The sequence below is a fragment of the Saccopteryx bilineata genome, chromosome 8 (assembly GCF_036850765.1).
Source record: "Saccopteryx bilineata isolate mSacBil1 chromosome 8, mSacBil1_pri_phased_curated, whole genome shotgun sequence".
In the NCBI taxonomy this organism is placed as follows: Eukaryota; Metazoa; Chordata; class Mammalia; order Chiroptera; family Emballonuridae; genus Saccopteryx; species Saccopteryx bilineata.
The window spans coordinates 65,198,667-65,215,946 of record NC_089497.1 but is presented as its reverse complement, the minus strand read 5'-3'; the positions used below and the strand labels follow the sequence as shown (position 1 = coordinate 65,215,946).

At 38.8% G+C, this 17,280-nt stretch overlaps 1 protein-coding gene across 12 annotated transcripts in view; it reads left to right on the top strand.

The window, feature by feature from the left end:
• The window catches only part of LPP (LIM domain containing preferred translocation partner in lipoma), a 736,954-nt gene that overhangs the window by 437,286 nt on the left and 282,388 nt on the right, over positions 1-17,280 (top strand). For all 12 annotated transcript variants that reach the window (XM_066241276.1, XM_066241275.1, XM_066241266.1 and 9 more), the window contains one exon: positions 7,123-7,806. In XM_066241276.1, coding sequence (XP_066097373.1) covers positions 7,123-7,806 — 684 coding nt within the window. The remainder of the gene's footprint in view (positions 1-7,122; positions 7,807-17,280) is intronic.

Sequence of the window (17,280 nt, the reverse complement as noted above, 5' to 3'; positions counted from 1 at the left end):
CTGCCTTAGGCCCTAGAATGGCTTTGGTTGCAACAGAGCAACACCCCAGGTGCACAGAGCATCGTCCCCTAGTGGGTTTACTGGGTGGATTCTAGTCAGGCACATGCCGGAATCTGTCTCTCTGCCCCCCGCCTTCTCACTTCAGAAAAATACAAAATAAAAGTAGATCCAAGGAAGATGACGAATAGTCTTAACCTTTTGAGCCTGAAGAGCATGTGAGACATCTAAGTAGACACATGAAATAGACAGTTGAATAGTTGGGCTTTGCATAAAGAGTACAAATGAACTCCAGAGATAGAAATTCAAGAGAGTCTTCATAATAGAAAGTTTTTCAAGTTGTGAGCATGGCTGTGGAGAAAGTGAATAGAGAGAGAAGAGAGGAGGTCATGTGTCAGATAAAGAAGATAATTATTCAGTGGACAGTAGGCAAAATGTTGGCTAATATCATCAATAGTCTAAATTTCTGCTGTCACTGTTTAGCAGACAGCTGTTCTTGACAATATGTCACTAGATTTTTTTTTGAGCGTGCAAGAGAGACAAACAGGCAGACAGATGGACAGACACACAGACAGGAAGGGAGAGAGATGAGATGCATCAGCTTGTGGTTGTGACACTTTAGTTGTTCATTGATTGCTTTCTCATATGTGCCTTGATCAGGGGGCTCCAACTGAGCCAGGTACCCTTTGTTCAAGTCAGTGACTTTGGGCTCAAACCAGTGACATTAGGCTTCAAGCCAGCAACTTTGGACTCAAGCCAGTGACCATGGGGTCATGGCTGTGATCCCATGCTCAAATGAGCATGTACTCTAGCTGGTGACCTCATAGTTTCAAACCTGTGTCCTCAGTGTCCCAGGTTGACACTCTATCCACTGTGCCAGTGCCTGGTCAGGCTATCCCTGGATTTTATATGACAAAATATAAATATTTGTTTAAGACCATGATAATTTGATTTTTTATAGCTTAAAGTTTTACTTATTTGCAATATATAAAACATGCAAGTCAATTGTTAAAACACCATATAATCATTTTAATGGAGGTATGAACAAAGCCCAATAGGAGTATAAGTGAAGAACCATAGAAAGAACTTCAATATCTTTCCAGGAGAGTCAAGAAAGCATTATGAAAGAGGCACCATTTGATTTGGACTTGAAGAACATGCAGCAACTGTCCGGAAGAAGATGGCTGTTTTTGAGCAGCTTTGGAGAAACATTCTGGAGTTATATGGATGATCGTAGACTATATAGAAGGAGGTCCTGGTTGATAGATATGAGTTCAGATATATGTGTGTGGTCTATTCCAGTCTCTACATGAGCTTAGTACTGTTGGAGTGCATGCTGCCAGTGATGGAGGAAAAATGGAGGTGACTGGACAGCGAGCCAATGGCTAGATCATAAAGTCTTTATAAAATATGTGGGAAATAAGGAAAAAAAAAACAGTGAGGTCAACACAAGGCAGAGTCATTGCCAAATTTGGATCATCTGTGAGCTGCAATTAGATGCTCATGTTAGAGAGATTACTGGTGTATTAAGGAGGAGAGATGAGAGAGAAGTGAGGTTGAATCATGGTCATAAAAAGCTCAGGGAAGTGGTGATGAGGACTTTATTTGAGGTGAGAAAGCAAAACTGGAATAAAGTTCAAGAATGTAAGAAATAATCAGAGGTTATATATAGATTATGTATGTGTGTGTATGTGTATGTGTGTGTGTGTATGTGTATGTGTGTGTGTGTATTCATGTTTGTACAAGCTGGTGTGTTCAGGGAATAGGTGGGCAGGGATAAGAGAGGTAGATGAATGTAAGAGGTTGGGTTACAAGAAAGTTGTAACCTGGTGGGTTAAAAGAAAGTTGAGAATCTGCTCTAAGAAGTGAGCACAAGAGCTGCTCACTTAATCCTTGTCTGTTTCTGTCTCGTGGCCTCAGCCATTTCCGCCTGGTAATGAAGACAGCCATTCAATAGTTATGCTTATGTATTAGAACCTCTACTATACTATAAACATCTGAGCGACAGGAAAACATGCACTATCGATCCTGATACTCTCCTTCCATCAACTTCGCAGAGCTTTACATGTTGAAAATGTTTAAAAAATAATTAATGGAAAAATCACTACATAAAAATACTGTACATAGAATCAAGTCTCAGAAACACACACACACAGTCACATATCTATATGAGTTAAAGTTTTAAATGTACTTGATTTCATTTCAAAACGAAAATGTTAAATCATGATAAAGACTTGAGGGATTCCTGCAAACACAAAAAAAGAAGCAAAGTGCCAAAAATACATACTTGGGAACAACACCTAATCCAATAAGTAGAAAAACCAAACTATTCATTTAATGAATATCTGGGCCAGGAAAGTGTTGTATAGCTTTCTTTAAATACGAAAAACATAAATAAGTATGCCTTAAAATCATTCCTATTCTTTACCCTTTCCACCTCCAATGAGATAATGTAAAATTAAAAAAGAAAAAAATTAGCTTAATGTGCTATTTTCACACACATGGTTGTGATACAGAAATACTCATAAACATGCCAACACACACACAGCAGAATTCATAATAAAAGTTGTGAGAAACCTTCTTATTCCCAGAAGAGAATTCTACTAGTAAGGTATTTCCTAGAAGAAAGCAATGACTCCTAGAATTGAGCCCTGATGCCTTCCTTCAAAGACTTTAGGGATGTCTCAATAATGTGTTTGTATGTTTGCATTCACGCATGGCTATGCATTCCCAGTGCAACTCAGTATGTGTATGTTCACTAAGGAAAATAAAATTGTGAAAAAGTTCTTCTAAAGTGTGAGATCTACATAAATCCTTTTTGTTGTTGTTGTTCACTTTATGAAGGTGGTTGATTTTCATTTTCTTCAATGATGTGATTTTTGAGATGTCTGTTTTTGGAGCAGACTTCTATCAGCTGGTGCAGCAGGGACTATGGCTGTCATTAGCCCAGTTGCTCAGTCACTGTCTCCATTTATAGTCGGGGTTTTTAAGTATCCCAAATAGGAACTCTGAGTTTCTGCTGATTTTGAGTCATCAAAGAAAAGCTTTAATCCTTCTCTTTCATGCAATTCCATCTCTGCTGACATTTTTTTTTGAAGACTGACATGGTTGACTAGAAAAATCTGACCCTCTTAAGTGAGTATTTATTTTAGCATTTCTTGGGGATATTTATTTTAATAAGTTTCTGAATGAGAAACCTGTGTCTCTTTCTATTAGACACTTATTGGGATCACCTTTATGTAGAAGGAAAAGTTTACCAAGGAAAGAATATTCAGGTTGCTTAAATTGCAAAAATAAATTGTAAGTCTTTTACCTGAAAGACTGGTATTAACAAAGAAGGGATAATATAACTCCATCCAACAGCCCCCTGCAGCTTAGCTTCTGTTAAGTTTAGTTTCTCTAAATCTAGAATTGCAAAATCCCTAGGAAACTGCAGTTGTGACAAATGATATGTGGGAAAGATAGCTGTAACAGTCAGAATCCCATAAAAATAATGGCACAATAAAACCAGCTCTTCTCTAGGAGTCAATTTATACAGACATTCTGTACCATGGGCCCATCTGAGTACAGAGAAGCTGTAGGAATAGAGTGATAATCTGGGACTAGCAGAGTCAGAGTTGTAACCTCCTCTAGGCTCAAGGGGACGGGGGTGGGGTAGGGTAAGGAGACTGGTTATTTGAACTCTGAAGGGGAGAGTATTGTTGAGGAGGAGTCCTAGAGAGGACCAGTGACCCTTCTCAACAGAGGCACTGTTGGGTTTGATAATGATGTGTCTTGCCCTCAATCTATTCAATGAAAATAGCATACTCAAGTCACTGTGACAATAAAAAATATCCCCACTCATTTCTAAAGTTTCCCTGGTCAGTAGGTGGTTTTCTTTTTAGTGGACAACCACTGGAATTAAATGTTAACCAAAGGCCCTGGCCGGCTAGCTCAGCGGTAGAGCTTTGGCCCAGTGTGTGGAAGTCCTGGGTTCAATTCCAGGCCAGGGCACACAGGGGAAGCACCCATTTGCTTCTCCACCCTTCCCTCTCTACTTTCTGTTTGTCTCTCTCATCCCCTCGCACAGCCAAGGCTCCATTGGAGCAAAGTTGGCCCGGGCGCTGAGGATGGATGGCTCCATGGCCTCTGCCTCAGGTGCTAGAGTGGCTCTGGTTGCACGGAGCAACACCCTAGATGGGCAGAGCATTGCCCCCAGTGGGCATGCTGGGTGGATCTTGGTCAGGCACATGCAGGATTCTCTCTCTCTACCTTCCCACTTCTCACTTCAGAAAAAAAAAAAAAGTTAACCAAATGTCCCTGGGAATGTTTTAATCTTTATTTCTAGATTAATCTAGCTCTCTAGAAAGGTATTGTCTGAAAGCTAACTATCTGAATTAATAGAATTTATATGATGATGGGGCAAGATAGCTGCACTGTTTGTAGCCCCACATCTACATTCAAGGCAGAAAAGAGGAAAAGAGAAAAGTAGGAAGGGATGATGGGATGATGCTGTCATGAGAACCCTAGTGTTCCCGAAAATGTTTAATGCACATCTCATTGGCCAGAACCGTATCACATGACAGCTTCTGCCTGCAAAATAGTCTTGGGAAGTATTTTAAATGGACACATTGCTGCCCTGAACAAAATTGAAATTCTTTGAGTAATGAGGAAGGGGCGTGTGTATGGTGACGAAGCATTGGGCAGTATCCACCCCACATGTCTATTATCTCTTATACCTTGGTATGGACAAATGACAATGGAGTAATATAAAGTCTTGCATCCTCTCTTCTTATGCATGCTAGAATTTGCCTGAAATGAAAAAACAATGAAATTAGAGTGTGGTCATTTATTTGGTATCTCAACAAATCTAATCATAGTATATCAGAGCAAAATAAAAACATTATATCACTTTATATTTGTACGTCCCTAATAGACCAATACCTGAGGACAAATGTTTGGATCTCCAAACTTTCCCTATGCCTTCATCTATCTGCCATCATAAATATGGCCTCCCATAGTTCAGAAGAAAGGTATTTTTACCCTTGTGTCATTGAGACATTCTTAGGACATTCAGTAAATATTTTTCCTTTCCTTTTCCTTTCCTTTCCTTTCCTTTCCTTTCCTTTCCTTTCCTTTCCTTTCCTTTCCTTTCCTTTCCTTTCCTTTCCTTTCCTTTCCTTCCCTTCCCTTCCCTTCCCTTCCCTTCCCTTCCCTTCCCTTCCCTTCCCTTCCCTTTCTCTTTTCCTTTTCCTTTTTCTTTTTCTTTTTCTTTTTTCTCTTCTCTTTCTCTCTCTCTCTCTCTCTCTCTCTCTCTTTCTTTCTTTCTTTCTTTCATATTTGTGTGATACCAAGATAAGGCTATGTTTTATTTTTTTCAATTACAGTTGACATTCAATATTATTTTATATTAGTTTCAGGTGTACAGCATAGTGGTTAGACATTTCCATAGCTTGTGAAATGAACTCCATGATAACTCTATCAATAGTATCCACCTGGCACCATACATAGTTACTACAGTATTATTGATTATATCCCCTGTACGGTACTTTATATCCTCATGACTATTTGTAAGTACCAATATGTGCTTCTTAATCCCTACACCTTTATTTACCCAGTCCTCCAACTCCCTCCCAACTGCCATTTATCAATCTATTCTGGGTATTTATGAGTCTGTTTCTGTTTTTTTTTTTTTTCTTCTTTAGATTCCACATATAGGTGGAATCATGTGGTGTTATCTTTCTCAGTCTTATTTTACTTGTCATGATACCTGCTAGATTCATACATGTTGTCACAAATGATAAGATTTTATTCTTTTTTATGATTGAGTACTATTTCATAGTGTAGTAATTATTTCTGAGTTTAACCCTTTGAGTAGTGATTTTTTTGTTAACCCTTTGAGTGAGGACATACAGGAACGTTCATACGACTCAAAGGGTTAATGAATGAATGCAACAGACACCAGGAAGATAAAAAGGGAAGAGGAGGCTGCATTTGAGTTATCTTTGGTAAATTACTCTTTGACACGAATCTTTGGTCTAAAATTTAGCTTTTCTTTGTGCTGGAGCATTTGTTTCTTTACTTCCTTTTTGTTTTCTCTGTCATGTCCTTCAGGTTTCTTTTTCTAGGGTCTCCTGTTAGTACTACAGTGACTGAGTCTTTGGGTAGTTTGATTGAAATTATAGTGTTTAATTCATTTTCTTTTGTTGTTAGTACTTTTGGTGTTATACATATTTTTTAATCGTCAAATCTAATGTCATGAAGCCTCCCCCCATTTTTTTCTTTTAAAAATAGTACAGTTTTCATTGTTATATTTAACGCTAAAATTTTAGGTTAATGTTTGCATATGGTATAACGTAAGGGTCTAACTTCATTCTTTTACATGTGGAAATCCAGTTTTCCCCACGCCATTGGTTGAATTGACTGTTTTCTCCCCATTGAATGGTCTTGACACCTTTGTCAAAAAATAATTTAACATGCATTCAAAGGATTATTTCCGGATTCTCTATTCTATTTCATTGGTTTATATATCTGTCTTTATGCCACTGTCATGCTATTTTGATGATTATTGTTGTATAATAAATTTTTGGATTGAGCAGTTTGAAATCTCCATTTTTTTCCCCGAGATTGTTTGGGCTGTTGAGACTCCTTTGGAATTGCATATGGATTTTAGGATGGATTTTTCTGTTTTTGTAAGAAGGCACCTTTGGGGCTTGGAAAAGGATAGCATTAAATCTGTAGATCACTCTGGGCACTATTAACATCTTAACTACAGTAAAGTCTTCCAACCCATGAACATGGATGTCTTTTTGTTTATTTGTTTTCTTTATTTCAGCAACAGTTTGTACTTTTCAGTCTACATGTCTTTCACTTCTTTGGTTAAGTTTATTCTTACGTACTTTCGTCTTGATGTTATTGTAGATGGAACTGTTTCCTTGACTTCCTTTTCAGATCTTTCATTTCTAATACACAAACTGCAGTTGTTTTTTAGTTAGTCTCTGAACTCTCAGAAGGCAGGAACCGTGCCGTATTTGTATTTTGTGGAGTTAATACAAAAATAACAATCGTCAGTTTTTAATATTATTATAAATTTTTTCATTGGCAGTAACCTTCGTCCTTTTCTTTTTCCCCTCTCTCCCATTTCAGGGCTCTACCAGTGCAACAGCCTCTCCTCCTGTCTCGACCCCTGTCACAGGGCACAAGAGGATGGTCATACCAAACCAGCCCCCTCTGACAGCAACCAAAAAGTCTACACTGAAACCGCAGCCTGCACCTCAGGCTGGACCCATCCCTGTGGCTCCAATTGGAACACTGAAACCCCAGCCACAGCCAGTCCCAGCCTCCTACACTACAGCATCCACCCCGTCAAGGCCTACCTTCAATGTGCAAGTGAAGTCAGCCCAACCCAGCTCTCACTACATGACTGCCCCTTCCCCAGGACAATTTTATGGCCCAGGGCCGGGGCACCAGGGCTATAATACGCAGCCAGTTCCTATCTCTGGGCAGTGTCCACCTCCTTCAACACGGGGTGGCATAGATTATGCATATATCCCACCACCAGGACCTGAGCCTGCTTATGGGTATGGCCCTAACCAAGGACGTTATTATGAAGCCTACTGCCCAGCAGGGCCTGCATATGGGGGCAAAAATGACTCTGATCCTACCTATGGTCAACAAGGTCACCCTAATACCTGGAAGCGGGAACAAGGGTACACTCACCCTGGGACAGGAAACCAGCCCCCTGCTGGGATGTATCCAGTTGCTGGTCCCAAGAAGACCTATATCACAGATCCTGTTCCAGCCCCCTCTGCACCACAGCTGCAACCAAAGGTATGAAACTCATTAACACAGTGATGGATGGGAGTAAAGGGCTGTCTATCTCAGCCTGCCTTTCCCAGAAAGCAGAGCCTAAGGCAGAAATGTTTGTGCTATTTTTATCTCATTAGAAAGTACAATCTATGAATGAATGTATGAATGAAGTAGGAAAAGATGGAGATTCTACTGGGGATATGGATTTATGTTACTGATATGACTCTTGCTTGGAACCAAGTCCTTGTTCTATCTCGAATGATCATCTTCCAAAAAGTGATATGAATTGTAGCAGCTTGGGATAATCTTTTTTGTGGTGGGGAAAAAAATGAAAAGAATTATCTTCCAGCTCTTATCTTTTCTGGTGCCAAGCTTCTCTGTAAGTCAGAAACTTCCTTACCCTTAGACATTGAATTTCTTGGACACCAAATACATTTGTAGTGTCTCATGCCTTGCAGTGACAGGGCAGCAACAGATCTGGCGGTGAGAAGTATGCAGGGCCAACATGAGCTGAGCTGCCTGTCAGGTTGGGCTTCTATAATGGTGGTCAGAATTCAAGCAATGTTTGTACCACAGTGACTGCTAGGACATAACAAGTGGCCAACAGCCCAGAAGACAGGTGAGGCCAGGGGGATCTAAGGTAATGCAGACACCTTGTCTAGTTTTTTTGGGGAAAGAGGCTGCTGCAGTAGAGTGGCACTTAGTTATTGCCCTTTGTCTATCCATATATTGATCCTCCAAGAAGAATCTTACTCTCTAGCTTTTAACCCTATTTGGCAATTTAAAAGGTATCTTTATGACAGTAATCTTTTTACATTGCTTGATTTAGTTGCAAGTATGTATGGCTTTTAAGTCAACATGTTTTGTTACTTCCTTTGAATAGGTAGATATGATATTGCATATACATACTTACCTACACCTTTGATTTTCCGTGAGTGCTAGAATCAGCATGATGATCTTTTCTTTTACTGTGACAAGAGGAGTCAAGAGAATTACATGGAAGGGGTGAGATGGATAAACCAAGTTGGAACAGAACCCTCCCTTCCTTTCATTCACAGTTGTGAGAAATCAGAAATCAGAAATAGTTTGAAGTTGAATGGCAATTTTGGGGGATGAATTGGGTGTGAGGACTATATATTTTTTTAATCCTTAACACATTCTACATTACTGACATGTTCATTCACATTTTCAACATTATAATAAAAATCTATCCAGTCCTTGCTCTCCGGGTAGTGTGTTTACTAAACCACTATATTCACATGAAAGTATCAGCTCTATTAATGGTGATCCAAAATGAATTTTAGGCTTCCTAGGGGAAGAGAACCATGCTCAGAAAGTGGGGCGCTTCTGAATACCCATTACGTGAAAGTGGGCCAGCCATGATCATTTTCCAACATATAGTTTTCAAGTTTAAATGTTAAATGTTTTTGAAACATTGCTCTTAGAAAAGCTTTTCTTTTTAAAAATGCTTTGTGAAAATACATGTTTGTAAGTTTGTTTTAAATAAAATTTGTCAAAAATAGCCAATCCGAATAGCCTTGCCCTTTTGTTAACATTATAGTGTATTTGCATTAGTTCTTCTTGACCCCCAACAAGCAAGCAGTCCAGAAAAATAGTGTCTTACTCAGCTTTGCCCCACTTTCATGCAGCTACAATACATTCCCTTATGGAAGGTGAAAAGTTTAGGTTGGGATAATTGACTTTAACATTTAGGTGCAAATACATATGCAGTCTTGCTCCATCCAAAGCAGCCTTACTGGTAGGATGGTTGGGTGATAGTCCTAGCGGAAGGAGACGGGCCCTGAGCTGTATAAGGATTCTGTCACCCCATCTGGGAAAATAGACATGAGACAGAGCAAAGTATGTCTAGGGGGAGAGAATAATCTTGTGAGATATACTGAACTGGTCTTTGAGTTTCCTGTTTCCCCATCAGGTCACTGGGCACTCTGGACAGTCCCACTTTATTCCACACTAGAGCCAGTCCAGTGGTGTAGGAAAGCCCTCAGCACCTAGTGCAAGCCCTGGATCTAAGGTGCTGGGTCTAGTCACATTAGGAGCATTGAGTCTGTCTTCGCCAGCCTACTCAGGACAACAGAATAAACTTTTATTAACCACTCACCAAAATACATGAACCTTTATTTTTCTTCTTTTTGTAATTAGTCAGGGTGATCTATTCCATGATTATGGCTTCTGGAGATCAGTGAATTTCATGTCGTTTGAATATTTTTTCTTGAAATATTTGTTTTTCAACTGCGTCATATGTTTGAACGTCATATTGTGCATTTTAAAAATGAAAATCAAATCATGTGCTTTTCTCTGTGAATATTAATGAGAATGGTTACAGGGTGATGTTTAGCCATCTGTGTATGTTTTGGGAAAAGGGGAAAGAGGCTGATGAGGCTACAAATACGTTCTGTGGGTTGGGGGGCACTAGGGAGCGAAGGGAGGGGCTCTCTCACAGTTAGCCTTTGAGCAGAACACTGCTGTATTCAACTGCACCTGTGCACAGAGGACCTTATTGTCCCAGTATTGACTCTGCTTGGCTTAGTGATGTGACGGCTGGCTTGAGAAATGAGCTCCGAAGTCTAATCCCAGCTCCTCCCGTGACATTCCTCTTTCGGCTTGAGGAAAACCTCTAGACCTCTTTATGTCACACTTCCAGCCTCAAAAAGTGGCACATCACCTTCTGTCATTAATTAATGATTGCAAAGGGCTTGGAAATTTCCAGAGGCTGAATAATTGCCAATGGAGGACTATTCAGTTTTCACTGACTTTCCTTTATTTCCAAATTTTAGTCATTGATGGAAAACTTACCTTCATGACTTAGCACAATGATCTTTTGTGACATGGGGACATTCTGAGGAATTGGGCATTTAACTCATGAAGGAGTTTTTTGTTGTTATTTTTTGTTATTTTTTTTTAATTTTTATTTATTTATTCATTTTAGAGAGGAGAGGGAGAGACAGAGAGAGATAGAGAGAGAGGAGAGACAGAGAGAGAGAAGGGGGGGAGGAGCTGGAAGCATCCACTCCCATATTTGCCTTGACCAAGCAAGCCCAGGGTTTCGAACTGGCGACCTCAGCATTTCCAGGTCAACGCTTTATCCACTGCACCACCACAGGTCAGGCTTGTTGCTGTTTTTTAATGGAAAAAAGAAATCTCCCAAATAGTTGAGATGAGCTACTTTAATTTTCCTACATTGTAGAAGAAGGAGAGGAAGGGAATGAGGAGAAAAAGGAAAGAGAGAAAGAAAAAGGAGAAGAAAAGAATGAAGAAGAGAATGAGGAAAGGAAGGAGACAGAATCAGAACCTGCAAGGCTAGGGGATCGTGATTATATTTATGTTCCTATAATGTGCCGAGAAATGAATTTGCATGCTGCTGTAGACCATATTGTGTTTCCTGTACCATCTGAGCTGAGTTCCTTGAAAAATATTGTTATAAGCAAGTCTTTATGAGGGAGAAATGTTCCCTTCTCACGGAAAACCCTCTTAAAGAAACAGTGGCATATTTCCCTTGGATGTTTTATAAAAGCTAATACCTGCACATTATGTATAGTCCAGGGAATCCTGTCCTGTGCATTGCCTTCACATCCCTGGAAGTGGGTTGTGTGTTTTATCCTATATTGAGACAAGGGGAGTTAGCTTAAAGGTCCTCCAGCTGGGATCTGGCGGCCAGTCATCACTCTCAGGTCCAAGGGGCAGGGCAGCTCTAGCACCCACTTCCTTGTCATAGACCTGATCTGTGTCAGCCTTGGGATGATTAGAGACAGCTATTTAACTCATACTTGTGGAAGGCACTGATGCTATGCTTCCCGGGAAAGGTATATAAAGGTCCACCTAGTGCAGAGGTTAGGTTAAATTTTAGATCAATCTGTTATTAAAATGTCCTTGAAAAATCCTTCAGGAAGTTTAGACCTCTGGAGAACAAACTACCTTTATTTATTTATTTATTTATTTATTTATTTATTTATTTATTTTAACGAAGCACCTTTCTATAAAGCTATCAAAGTTGTTAGCTCTTTCAGAGTTAAAACAGATCACTGCTCTTCCTTTATTTTTTTTGAAACTGGGGATATTTAATAGGTCAAAGAAGAGAGTCAAAGTAATGGAATGCCTGAGGTCAGTGTAATTTGTTAAGATATAGGAAATATTTGACAATGTTAATATAGTAGCATTACAAACATTCAGGTAATCTTAAAATGTTTTGCTCTTTCTTCTTCCATTGTGGAAAAGAGAAGGACATATATGTTGGGTGCACTACAAACAGTTGGCGGTATTTTGGAGAGAACTCTGTTGCTGGTAATTGTGCTAAATCTCTCTCAATTTCAGGATTAGAGAAACAAGAAAGAGGAGATGTCAGGGTGAGAAGAATGGATGTGGCTATATGCCTCATGGCAACTGCTAACACCTGGGCATGTGTACAGATGACAATGCTTGAGGACATAATGACCGTTCTATTAGTAATTCCCTTTGTGCAGGGCTCTTCAGTTCCCCTAGTGGTTTGTGGACCTCACAAAACTCATGTGCGTTCATCACAGAGGTTTTTCTCTCTCTTTCTTGTACTGATGAGGGTTCAGAAGCTTAGTAATGAGAGGCACTCAGCTGAGATCACACGTAAATCTGATGAGAGAACCTCAACTCCAGTCTTCTGGAGGTTGCCCTCGTGCTTCTCCCCTGGAAAGCTGTGGGTCTTCGCATCACCAGCTACTCCACATGGCTCCGCCGTGGCCCACATCACAGGCACACATCTAAGTCAGTGGTCCACAACCTTTTTTGGTCCATGGACTGGTTTAATGTCAGAAAATATTTTCACGGACCGGCCTTTAGGGTGGGAGGGATAAATGCACAAAATAAAATTATGCGACCGGCGTAAAAACTGTGGTATTTTTAAATATAATTATCGAACTTACGAGACAAGTGTCAAGACTGAGTCTTAGACGGATGTAACAGAGGGAATCTTGTCATTTTTAAAAAATAAAACATCGTTTAGACTTAAATATAAATAAAACGGAAATAATGTAAGTTATTTATTCTTTCTCTGCGGACCGGTACCAAATGGGCCACGGACCAGTACTGGTCCGCAGCCCAGGGGTTGGGGACCACTGATCTAAGTAGTCTCAGGCAGTCCTGATGCAGTGTCATGAGACCAGCAGTTGGAGGGGAAGCACCCCTTAAATCCCTTCCAGGCACCCAGGCTCGAGGCCTTGGCCTCTACTTCCTCTTCCTCATGACCCATGTACAGATTGTCCCAAGGTTCTTTCTAATTTCACAATATCTCAAGTCTGTTTTGTTTGTTTTTAAATCTAAATCCCCCTTGTGGCCAGTGCCCTAGTTCAGTTGTTCTCATACCTCACCTGCGCTGTTGAAATGTCCTCTTAATGGGTGTCCCACCTATAATCTCTTTCCACACCTGTTTGTTCTGCACATGCTTCCAGATTAATCTTCGTACCATACAGCTCTGCCCTTGTCGTTAATTGCCTTTTTCTAAAACCTTCAGCAGGTCCCAGCCACCTGTGGAATAAATGGAAACCCAGCCTGGATTTCCAGTTTTATCTTACATTTTTAATCGGCTGGGCCCCCAGCTAAGAAGCTATATTCCTAGTTAGTTCCCATCTCCGTATTCTTGGTCATGGAGCTCTTTCCTCCTGGAAGTCATTCAAAATAGACCTCTTCAAAATAAATAAAATAATTTGGCCTGACCTGTGGTGGCGCAGTGGATAAAATGTTGACCTGGAACGCTGAGGTCAAAACCCTGGGATTACCTGGTCAAGGCACATATGGGAGTTGATGCTTCCTGCTCCTCCCCTCTTCTCTCTCTCTCTCTCTCTCTCTCTCTCTCTCTCTCTCTCCTCCTTCTCTCCTCCTTCTCTCCTCTCTAAAATGAATAAAGTCTTTAAAAAAAAAGAGTAATTTCTCCAATAAATAAATAAATAAATAAATAAGATAATGTGCACATTCAAATATGATGGAATAAGATTGAACTAAAGTTCTAATCTCCCTTGCAAAGTCATTTCCTCTTCCTAAAATTAAGTTGTGCGTTATTTTACCCTCTCTTGTAGAATTTTTCACACTCTATACTAGAATCAATTCAACCAGCCTATGCCCCAGTGTATATTAGACTTGAAGACTTATAGGATAGAGAGCGTGTCTGAACAGCCCTGTTTTCTCCAGAGTAACTAACACAGTGTATAATGCATTCTTATTTAATGAAGATGCTTGAAGAACCTTCCTCTGCCCTCCTAAAATAAAGAGTAAGCGCTGCATTAGAACTTAGCAGGCTGTGCAGCAAAATGCCAGAACCGAAACCTACTTCACCAAATCAGTTCAGTGAAACTCAATAACACAAGCAGTGTCACATCAACAACTCAGGGTCCAGAGTAGCTAGAAAATGTCTCAGGTTCACTGTGGCTCCTACGTTCAGCTTTCCTTTTGGGATACAAGTGTTCACGAGTGTGTTGTTAGGTGCACGGCGTCTTTTCCATATCTTGCACTTGCCGAAAGTCCATGGAATTGATTCATATTTCAATCAACTTTTTGAGGTTTAATTTACACACGGTGATGTGTTTATTTTAAGTGTGTAAGGCAGGAAACTTTTGACAAGTGTGTACCTGTGAACAATCACCTCTACAATCAAGATAGAGAATGTTTCAGCTCCCCCCCAGAGCTCCCCCATGTCCTGTGCAGTCAGTGCCCTTTGTCCTCGGCCCCAGCCCAGTGTTCTGCTTTCTGACATCTGTCATTGTGATCCTTTCTTGAATTTCATGTAAATGGAATCACACCAAATGTGCTGTTGGGTCCGGGCTTCTTTAACTCAGAGTAACGTGTGTGTGTGTGTGTGTGTGTGTGTCTGTGTGTATTTGTGATTCATCTGTGTTATAGTGTGTATCAATACTTCATTCATTTTTATTGCTAAATAGTGTAGTGTATGGATATATACTACATTGTTTTGTTTATCTATTCACTTGTTTTGAGACATTTGTTTTTTTAGTTGCTGTTGTCTTTTCCATTTTGAGTTATAAAAAAAGCTGCTATGAACAGTCAGGTACATGTCTTTATACATACATAGTTTTTATTTCTCTTGGCTAAATACTTAGGAGTAGACTTGCTGGGCCATGTAATAACTAACATCATAAAAAACTGCCAAACTGTTTTCTTAAATGTACCATTTTACCCCAGTAGTATATAAGATGTCTGTTTGTACCCTAATCCTGCTCTTGTCACTTTTCTTAATTTTAGACATTTCATGCTGTATAGATCTATCTCATTGTGACTGAGAGATCTATCTCATTGTAACATTTTTCTTTTTGTTAATTATCTGGGGCACTTATTGTTCTTCCACTTACTGGCCATTCTTATATTACTTTTTGAAGTATCATCACATTTTTGGTCCATTTTTTAATTGGATTGTTTCTCTTGATCGAGTTATAAGAGTGTATGTTCTGAATACGAGTTCTTAGATATGCATTGCCAAAATTTCTTCCTAATCTGTGACTTGAATTTTCATTTTCTTAATGTTTTCTGAAGAGCAAAAGTTTTTAATTTTGACAAAGGTCTATTTATCACTTTTAACATCTATAATTTGTGCTTTTAGTTTTCTTAGCTACATTTGCCTCCTCATGACAACAAATATGTTACTCTATGCTTTCTTTTAGATGTTTAACAGTATAAGGTAGGTTATGATTCACTTCAGTTTAAGGTGAAAGTCATTTTTTTCCCATTGAAATATCTAGTTTTTTCAGTGCGATAATTTGTTGAAAAGACTCTTTTTTCCCCCATTGAATTACCTAAACACCTTTGACAAAAATCAATTTATGATATATGTGTGGGTCTACCTGTCCTCTTTATATTTGTTTTTATTACTTTATCCATCTTTAAGCCGATGCCACGTTATATTTGATCACTGACTTTTATAGTGGTTTTGAAATCAAGCAGTGTTCATTTTCCATCTTTGTTCTTTCAAAAGTATTTTGGTTATTCTAAGTTCTTTCCATTTCTATATAAATTTTGGCATCAACTTGCCAATTTCCACAAAATAACCTTCTATGGTTTTGATCCAGATTTTATTGAGTGTATAAGTCAATTTGAAAAAAAAAAACTGATATCTTAACAATATTGAGTCTTCTAAACCATGGACATGGTATATCTTTCATTTTATTTATATCCTCATTAACTTCTCTCAACAACTTACTGAAGTTTGGCATAGATGTTGTTCAATTATCCCTAAGCATTTTGTATTTTGGGTGCTATTTTAAATTTTATTTTAAAAATTTAATTTGCAACTGCTTTTCATTACAATATAGAAATATAATTTTTTTGTATTAACCTTGTATCTTATGACTTACTAAATTTAATAGGTTTACTGGTTTTTGTTTTGTTTTTAAGGCCCCTTGGACTTTCCAACATGATCATTATATCTGAAAAAATTTGTTGATTCAGTTGCTCATTTCCTTTATGGATAAAATTCTATCCATCAACTTTCTGTGTTTGGAAGATTTATTTCTTGATTGAAGAAGAAATAGTTACCTACAAATTTGAAGGATGTAAATCGGAAAAAAATTTTTAAACCTTTACTCTCCATTACTCTAGATCAGCCTTTTGAAACTGTCAGACATAAAAGTTTCCTTCAAAATTGATATCACCCCTTGAATTTATAGGTACAACAACCGAAGCCTAAAGAGTTACAATAAGTGGCAGATTTGATTAGGAAAATAACACTTTTTTCTACACCACAGTTCCTCTCTACATTGCTTTAAGACCAGTCAGATCAGAATTAAAGGACCTTTAAAAGCTGTAATAACTGTTAGAAAAGAGCTGATGCCTCAGCCTTAGTAAGGCCTCTTCGTAATAGAAAATAGCCAACATTCTAACAATTCTTGTTCTGTCTCGTAGTTGCTCCTGTGAAAAGACTAGTTCTTAGGGTCTATATGATTTTGACTTAAATCATCATTTCTTCTTTAGTGAGTTTAAGAGTTACTGTCAAGATGGATGTCCTAGTACACTAACATGTTTTTAGATATTTATTCATTTTAATCAACTAATCTTTTCTCATAGATTTAGATATTTAAAAATGGCCAGTTTCATAACGTTTCTTGAAAATCAAATAAATCATTTTAACAAATGAATCTAACGAACTGTAAGTTTCTGTGTTGATCAAGTGAGAGAACTCGCTTCCATTTGCCAGTGGTTTGTTTTTGTTTTATTTTAGTTCTATAGTGAAACAACTGCCCAGCTCACTGATAAGTCCCTCTAGGAATCTCATTTCCTTCTTGGACAGCTGCAAACACTCAGACCATCCTATTTCAGAGAAGAGACTGCCATTCTCTTTCCCAGCAAACAAAGAAGCCTGATAATTATTGATGTATAATGATTAGCAGCGAATATAAAATTTTTGAATGATTTTACACTCAGAGTATTAGGAAGTATCTCATACTGAAAATCAAATACTTGGCTCTCCCAAAGTGCCATAGTCCCAGAAATAAATATTTACTTGTTATT